The sequence below is a fragment of the Danio rerio genome, chromosome 9 (assembly GCF_049306965.1).
Source record: "Danio rerio strain Tuebingen ecotype United States chromosome 9, GRCz12tu, whole genome shotgun sequence".
Classification (NCBI taxonomy): domain Eukaryota; kingdom Metazoa; phylum Chordata; class Actinopteri; order Cypriniformes; family Danionidae; genus Danio; species Danio rerio.
Window position 1 is genome coordinate 21,781,273 of NC_133184.1, and position 12,165 is coordinate 21,793,437.

A 12,165-nucleotide genomic window follows, 5' to 3' on the forward strand; every position below is an offset into this window, starting at 1 on the left:
CATCTATACAGATTTGATGGTGTTTTAGGCCCCGTTTACACTAATATTTTAGTTTTAAAATGCATAAGTTTTGCTACGGTTATGTCATCCGTCCACACTACCTCTGAGTTTTTTAAGCCCTGAAAACGGAGCGTTTTGGAAATGCTGAAGAGGCCATTTTGCTTTTGAAACGCTGTTGCTGTGTGTCAGTGTCAATGGGGAAAAACTGAGACATCTCAAAAGATCTGATTGGGGCTTTTCTCAATATTAAGTGCACAAATTTTAGTCTTGCACCCTTCCTTAAGTTCATAATTCGCAAATTTGATGTGGAATACATACTCCTGAGGACACGTCGGCTAAATCTTCAAGGGGAGCAGTGTACTTTATAATGTCATTCACATCACCCTGGCTATGTTGTTTAAATTTCCTAACAATAAAAAAAATAAAATTGATATAAGGAAGCCTATTTTCATTTTGATAATAACAGCTTAACAGACATCATATATGTTAAGGTGTCATGTAGCTACATATTTCTATGATCGTCATCTTCTCAGTTTGCATTTTTATATGCATTCTGTATTCATTTTCTTTTTTAACATTCTCTTTATTGTATCTTTTACATCAGTGTACTTTTTTTCCTTTTAAACACAAAGTTGTAACATAATGTTACTATTATATGTATAAGAGAACTAAAAAAAACAGTGGGTGGAGGGGGAAAAAAACAGAAAGAAGAAGAAAAAAAGGTCAAAAAAATACTAATGAAAGAACTATATAAGGGGATATTTGAGGTGTTTCTACTAGGGTTCAATCACTGCATTATTGTTAAAGTACTCAATAAATGGATTCCCTATTACATGGAAATTCTTTGTTTTATTTTTTAGAGAAAGCCTTAGCTTCTTAAGTTGCAGACAGGACATGACATTTTTATTAATGTGGAGCAACGTGGAGAATCTTTTCATTTCCAATTTAGTAAAATCAATAAACGTGTCAAAAGGGTTATAAATCTGATCACTGTACGTTGATTATTAGATAATTCCGCATCATCACTAACACCAAATATAGCTAAAATAGGCCCAGGGTGTACTTGTTTTTCCACCACTTCTGATATTAACTTTAAAACTGAAATCCAACAATTAACAATTTTAGAACAAATCCAAAACATGTGACCAAATGATGCCTTGGTTTGATTGCATCTATTACACAGTGAGTCTAAGAAGGGGAACATCTTAGAGAGCTTTAATTTAGACACGTGGAGTCGGTGCAGAATCTTTAATTGTAATAAACCATGGCTGATACACACAGAACTAGAATGAACTTGTTCTTGTGCATCCTCCCATTGCCAGTTTTCAATTTCTACTCCAAGATCCTCTTTCCATGCCATTGTGAGATGCTCTGTTGTAGCGTACAGTCCACAGATAAAATTTCTTATTGATTTTATCACGGTCTGGCTTTGGTCGACAGAAGGTTTTTACGACTCCTGGCTCCAAGAAGTCTGGATTTTCGTGACAGCTTAAGTTGTTCAGGGGGACTGGAGAGATAAGCAGGAAAACTTCAAAGATATTCCTGCCCAAATACACACACACACACACACACACACACACACCCACACACGAGGCTGTTCCGACAGAAAGAAAATGAACTCATCAAATCCTGAACCAGCACAAAACCAATGTGTTATGTTTTGTAAACTTTGTATCTCATTTCTGACTTTTCTTACCTGTGTAACCTCTCTTATAACCTGTATGCATGTTCCCTTTAGGCCTTTGTAAAGCATAAATATTGTAAGGATATGAAAAATTATGTTGATGTACTTTAAACCCCCCCATGTTTGGTACCGATGGGTTTCTGCTGACATTTTACAACACATGATGCATAGAGCAAGACCATAACTTGCATTGCTTTATTCTTTAAAGCCCTGCATTAAATGCCTGTCCGTATGCTTTAGGCGGACACTCAAATTTGCATACGAGCAGCCCTGAGACAAAGGAAGGTTCGCGCGCAAACTTTCCCCTGAAATCATTGGTCAGAATGCTGTACGGGTTGTTACGTGAACCGCAGGTATAAGCACACTTCCCCCCAAACATCTGGGCAGAGAGAGAACGTCCTAAAAAGGAACATCATTGACGGTGGTCCCTTTAAGGGCCACACGGCTCTTCACAGCCGCATGGACTTTCCCACCACGTTTTCTTTATTTTCCGGCAAAAGTAACTCAGTTTAAAGTTTGTGATCGTGTTCGTCCGAACTGCATTACAAACTCCACGCATCAAGAAGGACATCAAGAGTAGTTTCATCACGACGGAAGAGAGACGCATAAAAGAGACCTCCAGACATGAAAGACCAGGTGATTTTAGTTATGCGATTAAGCTGTGCCCCTTTGATCAAAAAGGTGTTTTTTATAACCTTGGTGGTCCGTAATGGTGCTTGTGGAACTAAAAGTTTTGTCACTCTTTTATCTGAAATCTATATTTCCTAGCTTTACTATTTCTCTTTGCTGTTACACCTTCTATAGACCCGATATCTCCACGTGGTTTACCTTTGTTTTGTGTTTAATGTATGTTTGTGCGTTTGCTTGTTCGTTACGTCTGACTAGTCAATAAATTCCATTATAATCAAATGAATTGTATTGTTTGCCTCACGAGAAAATGTCACTGAAATACAGATTCCCCTGCCTAGCTATTATAAGTTGTTTAAAACTTTTGAATGAATAATCTACTTCACAAGAAGTAGCAATTAAATTCCCTTTTTCTAAACGAATAGATTACCGTGTCCGCTCGGAAGATCGGCGGCTCTGCTTGTGTTCGTTTGGTCAAGTAACAATAAATTGATTCGGAATATTAATGATTAATAATAATTCGTTATTGTTGATAATTAATATTCATAATCTGGGAATCCGCTTGGTCGCGCGAGCATGATCATTTACAATCATATGTTTGTTTGACCAAATTGACTGAAGCTTAAGCCGGAATATTAATAATTAAGAATAAACTGTTATTGTTGATTATTAATATTCATAAAATGAGCTAATTTCATGTTACACTGTTGAAACATCACATTCTAACTGAGATAATTTATTATATATAATTGAAATGGCTCCTTTCATAAATGGGTTCTGTAGAAACAAGCTGTAGAAGCAAACTACTACTTTCTACTAGGGAGGTTGGTGATTCAATAGGAAATTATATCAAATTCTTTTGGGGAAAACTGTGCGCTTGTAGATATTTTTAAAAAATGGGTAGTCGACAGATCAAATGTCTGCTGTAATTGTTGAAACGCTGAAAAACAATTATCAGTGAAAAGATCTTTCTCTGTATTCATTTTCATTGAAAAAATATGAAAACTACCGTCACTTTTGCAAAATATTAGTTTACTAAGCAATAATGGCTATTGTAAAAGTATAACTTATAATAAGTTTATACAATATAGGAAATAAAGGCAAGCAATCAGTAAAATGTGCAGAATCAGTGTACGCGGTTACATAAATTAATATATTATCTTTACCTAAAAACAAGCAACAGATTCAAAAGACAGAAGAGTCGTTAGACAGAGACAAGATCAATTAAATATCACGTTTAACAACTATAGTGAGATAGCATCCAGCCGGAAGATCCTTGATGAACTGTCCAATGACACCTGGGTAGATGTGCTCAAAGCACCTGCTGACTGCCTGAATCTCACTACGCTGCAGCACATGCCAGAGTGCGTGTGCGGTCTTGTGATGTGCTTTTTCGGCAGTATAGTGTTGACGGAGAGCTGTTCAGAAATGCTAGGTGAAACGACTCTGTGTGTGTGTCCACTGGCACGTGTGGACGTGGATCATTTTCGCTGTAAAATGCTATTTTAAAACAGAAATGTACTAGTGTGAACTATTCAACACACATATGTCTGTTTAGTCAAATCTAGAAAAAAGAAAAAGAGAATAACCTTCAAAATGTCGACGTTTTTTCTTGTCAGTTGTTTTAAATAATGAGCTGACGTTTGACAGTTATAAAAATCTTAAAATGCTCAATGTGACAAAAACTGATGTAGCGTTGTGTCAAACAGCACTGCTAGTCGTTACAGGAAAAGCTGTACTATTTTGAAAAACAGCTGAACTACTTTCACACTACTGTTATTTTTCCTCCGGTTTACTCATTATGTCTAACAGTAGGAGTCTGCACAGTGAGTGAACACCTGGCACAAAAACTGAAAAACATTGATGAAAATAAGGAGCAATACTGAGCATACATTTAGTGATTTAGAAAGCATTAAAAACAATAAGCAAAATTTCCATTCATCCATTTACCTCTATAATATTACTAACTCAATTTCCTTTTTAAAACAGCCAGCTTATAAGCTAAACAGCATCAGAATAATTCACTTAATGTGATGAACATCAGGACTGAGGCCGACAGGTTGATCTGCTCATTTAGTAAGTGTGCCGTTGAGAGATATCAGCTGACTTCTCTGGGGGCCGATAGAGAATGTGATACTCACTGAGCGGGGTTACAGTGATCTGAACGTTGCGGGAGCGTTTGCTGCGGTCGATGAAATCTCCAGTGAGGGTCTTTTCCCGCTCTGTCACTCTGCAGATGTATTTCCCAGAATCCTCAGGCAGTAGGCGCTGTAGCTTGAGGAGGTGGACAGATGGACTTTCTTTGCGCACAGTCAGGAGGCCGGCAGCTTCCCGGTCCACGTAGTTGGGTCCCAGAGCAGGCACAGCGCTGGGCCCGATCACGGCTACGGGTGAGCTGCTGAAGACCCACGACACCGAGAAGAAGCGCTCTGGAACATTTTGAGCGTCAATGGTGCAGCGGAGCTCCAGCGGCTCACCAGCCGTGTAGGCCCGGCGATCTGTGGTCACCTGGATGCTGAAGTCCCGATCTGGGAAAGAAAGACAAGTAAAGGATGAGTTAGTCATGATAAAATAATCCACAAAGCACTGATTGCAAATTTGATTAACCAAGTTATAGTATGCACTGTAACAGTAACATTGATTGTTAAGTAATTTTGGCTTTCTCTTTTGAAGTGAATTTTTTAATAATCTGTTTTAATGTTAATATACATTTGTCTTTGTTTGTAAGTTGGACTCAAGAAATGCAGCCCTGAATTATAAGTCATGTTTCTAAAGTGTATTTTTTACTTAAAATATGTAAGTTAATAAGCAACACTTGATTCATTATTACAAACTATATGATAATATGCCTACACAATGCAAAAAATAGATAACACTACAATGATGTTGTATTCGTTAATGTATTTACTAACATGATTGATCAATGAACAATACATTTACTACAGTACTTATTCGTCCTTGTTAAGTTTAGGTTAGGTTATTGGAAATAAAACTTTTCTTTAATGCATTATTAAATGTTTGATAATTAATAATGCTGTACAATTACTTTTCATTCTTAGTTCATTACATGACATAGACTAATGAAACCTTATTTAAGTGTGATAAGAAAATAACATACAATCACAGAGACCTCAAACACATAAACAGTGAGGTATAGGTCATTTTTGTGTCATTGTAAGTAGAAAATAAACTTCAGATGCCATAACACATTACTACTGTACATCTGTATACTACATCTAAGAATTAAAGTATGATTAGTAGTATAAATACCACGGCAAATCAACTAACATGCTAAATAGTTGATGGGAAAATTGGTATCACTAATTTGATTTGGTTTTCTCAGCACAATAGCCCAGTGGTGAACATGCTGACATAATGTAAGGTGTGGAAGTGCTGCGGGCATCCCAAATTCGAAACCCAGCTCGGTTTCCTCTTTCCTGATTCTACCCCCCTTGAAAAGAAGAAATTTAAATAGGTTTTATTACTTTGATCTTTCCTTAAAAATAAAAAAAAACTGTAAATAAACTAATTTAGTTAATACATCCGATTAAATATCTACATGGTTGAATTGAGTGCTAATATAGAACTTAATTTATATAGTTAATCGTATCTGAACTAAATTTTTAAATGTCAAAATTTAATTTGTTCTTGCAGCATTTATTTCATAACAGAACATGTTTTATCAGCATACAGTATGTCTGAACCAAACTCTCACATCAAATGCAAACATCTGCAAAACCTGGTACAGTCACAACAAACTATTTTGCTCTTTACTTAGGAATAAATAGAAATACATTTGGAAAGGTGTACTGTAAACAAATAGTCCAACGCAGGTCAGACTTGACTATTTAAATATGCAAGATTTCCTCTCAAAAGCAAAATAAACACACAACAAAAACAACCATTCAGAAAAAAAAATTGATGGCAGTGGCATGAAAATCAGTCAAGTGAAGTTGGTCATGTTGAATTTTAGCATTTTTAGACAAGAGATGCTTCAAATTAACAGATTTACAGTGCTAAACATAAAAAAACACTCTTAGGGCCCTATCATACACCCGGTGCAATAAGACACAAGACGTGTATGGTGCGATTTGTTGCTATTTTCACACTAGCGCAACAGTAGTTTTCATGTTGTTTAAATAGCAAATCCATTTGCACCGCTTTGTGAACGGGTGTATCGTCTATAAAGGAGGTGTGTTAAGCGCATTGTTGGCTCGTTGCTATTTTGAGAAACTGAAATAGACAGCACCATTGACCAGATAATACATGGTCTAAAATCCAGCGCAGATTGCGTTAGTTTTGTGACTATGCAGGTCAAAAACGCTTAGACATTGTTTAAGTGAGTGAGTTTCCATTGTTTCCTTATGCACAATAGTAAAAGAGTAAAGTAGCGTAAAAATAAAGTAAAAAGAAAGTAAAGAGGCTGAATAGAGGAGGCTCATTCTTTATCTTCATGCTGCAAGATGGTCTGTTTGACTGTTTTCTCTCTAGTGAAGTATTAATGTTTTCCATTCAGTTTTTCCACCTAAAAAGTCCGCCATGTAAATAGCAAATGTGCCATGGCACGACACAACTGACTCTTAAAGGGAATGGGAGATGATAAGTTTAATATGTTTGATGCACGTTATGCTGAAAACACAAGCATAACTTATTAAGACAATAAGCACATCCCTGTTAGTCCTAAAATAGCAAAAGCAGATTCAGATAGGCCCTTAATGCTTTTGAGCCATGCACTTTAGACTTTGTGCCTAAATCATTAAAATAGAGCCCAGAGTGTTGTTTTCATCACAAAAAAAAAATAAAAAATAAAAACACACACAACTTCAGCTACTATACACCAGTTATCCAGATTGCTCATGTTTCACTTGTGTCAACTAAAAAAGATTTCACCATAAACCAATGATAGTCTAAAGATGTTCACCAGCTGAAATAAACGTCGAAACTGTGCTTTAACAAACTTTCAAATGAACTACATTTTGGCCTGATGTTAACTGAAATAACGTCATGCAAGTTCTTCAGTTTCACTGCAAGTAAACCAGAGCTTTCATTTCCATATGATGCGCAGTTTGCTCACCTCATCAGAAAAAAAGCACTTTCTTTCCTCCATTTGGCTTCGTCAGAGGTGATTGCCCCTGGGCTCTAATTACAACAACACACTTCCTGAGAAACACTTTAACTGCGTGAGTACATGGCAGCGGCACACAGACAGGACTCAGGAAATGTACAGGGGGGATGATGGGTGTGTGTGTGTGTGTGTGTGTGTGTGTGTGTGTGTGTGTGTGTGTGTGTGTGTGTGTGTGTGTGTGTTTACATGCAGTCATTATTTGTGCCTCACGCTGTGCACTCCTCTCCAAAATAACAGCACAGTAAATAGGACTGTGCTAAAAGAGGAATTCGCAGATCACAGGGAAACAAAGGCCAGTGGCTGTTTTTCCCTTTCCTCCTGTGCTACTCAGCCAGCGTGATGCTCTATTAGGACATTACTGCCCGCCTGAACGGAGCCGGTCTGCGTTTTAGGACTAAATCGACATGGTTCAGACAGATTAATTAGCAGTGGGGATGAAGAGCTGAATGTGGAAATGAATAGGGACAAACGGAGAGAAAGGTGACAGGAGAGGTGAATACGTACAGTAGAACCGTTTAACAATCAGCACATTGTAGAGGAGAGGTCGTACAAAATTCCGTTCTGTAATGTGCCTGTACTGTAAAACGGTTCCTCTTTGACCGATTGTTCAAGCTCATTTCTGTGTTTTGTAATAAGCATCAATAGCTAATTAACATTATACTTTAATAAACGTTCAAAACTTCTCTGTACATTGAATTCAAAGAGTGGTAAACTAATTTGCATAATTTGGGGTTAAATACTGAATAGTCAGAGTACAATATATGAATCTGAATGAAGCAAAGACTTTTAATACATTATTTTTAATGCGTATTGTAACTATTTGCTTTCTGTCATCTCTAAAAAATATTAAACTACCATTCAATAACAAATAAATCAGCATATTACAATCATTTCAAGAGGATTACGTAAATAAAAAAAATAGAATAATGTCTACTAAAAATTCAAGTATGACAACACAGAAATCAGTTGCTTTTAAAAATGAATGTGGCAGCAAATTTATTTGAAAAGTGAGTGAGCGAACGAACAGGCGAACGAACAAACGAATGAAAAAAAGAAAGCACAAATAAAATGCATTCAACACTTTAAATCCCATACTAGTAATTTTCAATCAAAAAAATTGACAAGCACCACCCGCATAAAGTAATGTGGCAGCAAATTTATTGGAAGAGTGAGTGAAGGAACGAACAACTGAACAAACGAACGAAAAAAAAGAAAGAAAGAAAACACAAATAAAATGCATTCAACAATATAAATCCCATACTATCACTTATGTATGGACCTCACAGCCCCCCTTTAGAGCTACATGGGTGAGCTTTTTAGGCAGCATTCAATTATTTTATTCAGTTATTTAATCCTTAAAGTGAGTCCAACTCTCCAGTAACACAAAAATCTAAACTTTTGAACTACCCATTTCCTTATCTACCCATCCATCCATATATCCATCCATCCATCAACGCATTTATTTATCCATCAATTCATCCATCCATCCATGCATTTATTTATCCATAAATCCATCCATTTATCCACCCACCCACAAATCCAACCCACTCACCCAACGACCCACCCGCCCGCCCGCCTTCCAATCCGTCCGTCCATCAGTCCGTCCGTCCATCCATCCATCCATCCATCCATCCATCCATCCATCCATCCATCCATCCATCCATCCATCCATCCATCCATCCATCCATCCATCATACTGTAGTCTTTGAGAAGATCTATACATATTGATCAAGAACTCTCTGTAACGTGATCAAACACAAAAACTGAAAGCAGATGATGGTACTACAAAAACAAAAGAAATCAAAACCCGTTTTTACAGAATTTTACAGCAAATAATTATATAAACAATCCTATGGTTTGCAGTCAATTTCCAGTGTGCATCAGGGCTTAAAGGGGAAAAAAACACAAAAAAACAAAAACTCAATGATAACAAGCCTACATGCTAAAAAACACAATTTTCCTATACAGTAACCAAACACAGAGACCCCAGTACTCGAACAAAATAAGCAGTAATATAATGGTCAAAGTTTTTTGTCATTCGAGTTAAAATGAACTCCAAATGCCATGAAAAAAAATCAAGCTTTTAATGAAAGCAATGATAAATCACTGCAAAACAGCAGAAAAACACAAAAACAAAGGGGTTGATGGGAACACCACTATCAAAAAGTTGAGAGTAGGTTTTACTTAATATTAAATTCTTCGATTTTCCTTAAAAAAAAATATATATATAAATAATAATATAAAATTGTTTAAAGTAATAAAAAATTCCAAAAACAAAAACACGCTAGCCATAATCAATCACTGCTCCTCCATACTTCTAAAAAGAGATGAATGACAGACAGAGTACAAAAGTGCTTTGTATGAAAGTTGCACAAAGTCAATGAACCCAGGACCTGAGGGGCTGACAACTTATTAGAATGTCATCATGCAGATGCCCTCCCTCCCTTTCTTTAAAGCTTTGTTATAGTCAAGTACAGTGCATTACGATGACTGTGGACAAATGTGCCATTCATAAGTCATGAATACAGCATATAGAATGAGAAGGAAATGTCACGAGTGAGGGTCTGCTGCATGAATGATGATGGCAATAGATTTGAATTTGGTATTCACAATAGATTTGTACAAAGGCTAACCAGAGAAAGAGAGAGAGAGAGAGAGAGAGAGAAAGAGACAATTGTGTGTGAAGCAGAAGAGCTAATAACTGTGGTAGCTGGAAGGGAGCTGCGTGAACAAGCTGCTGTGTGGGATTTGCTGCCAAAAGCTTCGTCACAAAATGAGTCCATCGATCTGCTGTAGTATGTGCTTCAATGAGCCGTTTGATGTCCTATTAATGCTTACCGCACAACTTCTGTTTTTCCCGCACAGTTCACCAGAGCAATAAACACATTAAGAGACAGATGAGAAAAAACACACAAACGTTTACACATGTTATGAGCATGACATATGGTGCGCAGTGAGCTAATGTCAACATAAATATGCAAAATGAAGTAAATCGCACACAACTGAGTGGGTAATCGCATGGCTCTCAATCCTAGCTTTGAGGAAAATCCAGTTTAACACTGTTTTTTTGGATTCTGAGTTGGTAATTGGCTTACTGTTAACCAACCACTTTGTTCCAAAAACCAGTTTGAACAACATTTTCTGGCATACTAGTCACTGGTAATTGTTTCTGCCGTTCACAATTGTGTAAAAGCTTATGACTTGCGGGAAACCAACTATTTAAGGGGCAAAAAAAAAAAAGAAAAAAAGAAAAAATGAAAATAGTGTCCTTTACTTACCTGTTGCTTTTTTCCAAACATTTGTGAGAAGCTATGTTGAAGAAACCTGTAACCATTGACTTCTATAGTATTTGTTTTTCCTACGATGGAAGTCAATGGTTACAGGTTTTCACGTTTTTTTTAAATATCTTATTATGTTTTTTTAAAAAAAAGGGAAACTCATAAAGGTTTGAAACCACTTGAGGATGAGTAAAAAGTAATTAAACTGTAATTTTTTGGGTGAACTCTTCCTTTAAGCCGTTTCAAAACAGCTATTATCTTCAATCTGCCTTTCCAGCCAATTCAGTCAACTAAAGATGAAAATACATAAACTGGCTTAAATCCCACATAACAGCCACCCAAATCACTCCTGCACAGACATGTGCACTTTCAATTGTGCCTAACAGGCCACTGGCTAGTACACAGAGAACATTGTGAGCGTGTTGTCTAGCTGGAAGGGGACTTGGACACAGCCAGCTAGAAAAGGGGATTACAGACAAATCTGTCTTCCTCTCGACTCAGTGTTGCTCTTGAAATGCTCTCAGGAATGTCTAATAGGAATCTCAGTCAGGTGAAGCCTGGCTTGCATACTGAAGGATCAATCCGTAATGACTTCACCTTGACTTACCTGAAAATCCATAAAAATGTATGTTTAATAACAACCTTTTAATGAAGTTGCTGTTTTATACACCTTTACTGTTTGAAATCATTCAGGACATTCAACGAAAATAACTTCCTTAAGAAAACGAGAGTAAAAAACATCAGAAAAACACAGAATGTAACTAAAGTTGTGCCTGTGATGTTCAGATCTTTACATTTGTAAAGATAATTTAATAGCCATTTTAAAGACATTGTTATTTGTTTAATGTTCTTGTTTTTATTATTATTTACAATTCGATTTTAATTGAATATTTTTCAGCTATTGTTTTCATTTTAATTAAGAAATAAGTCATTTTGTTTGACAGTTTTATCATTTTTATTCATTTTGTAATTTCTTATTACTGCGAATTTAATTGATTTATTTTTTTTAGCTAATTTAGCCCATTTTCTGTGTAATGTTTCTGTTTTATATTATTTTACCTAGTAAACTTTTTTAATACTTACAGTAAAGCATTGCTTGTTAAAAGAGAGCAGTAAAAACATGGAGTTGCAACAGAGTTTCACAGAACAAATCATTATTTGTCTTTAGTGTAGTTTGCAAGAAACTAAAAACCCTTGACTGGAAGAGGCTTACAGTAAAATAGATGACATTCTCTAAAGGCTTTCAAAGGCCATTTACTGCAAATGTCTCCATTTATTGAGACTTTCAAAAAGGCACTTACCAATAAAAGTGATAAATGAGTTTATTATAAGCAACTGAATCACTGAACAGTTCTAAATCCATTCTTATCTCCTACACTTTACACTCCTACTTCTATTCCATTTACTTTTCTTTTTCCCTATGTACTCTCACAATCAAGAGTTCTTGCAAC

The 12,165-nt window shown here is 36.2% G+C and overlaps 1 protein-coding gene across 1 annotated transcript in view; it reads right to left on the minus strand.

Annotated features, from left to right (window-relative positions):
• The window catches only part of igsf3 (immunoglobulin superfamily, member 3), a 296,199-nt gene that overhangs the window by 93,610 nt on the left and 190,424 nt on the right, over positions 1–12,165 (minus strand). Inside the window, exon 4 of the mRNA NM_001159666.1 lies at positions 4,453–4,839. Coding sequence (NP_001153138.1) covers positions 4,453–4,839 — 387 coding nt within the window. The remainder of the gene's footprint in view (positions 1–4,452; positions 4,840–12,165) is intronic.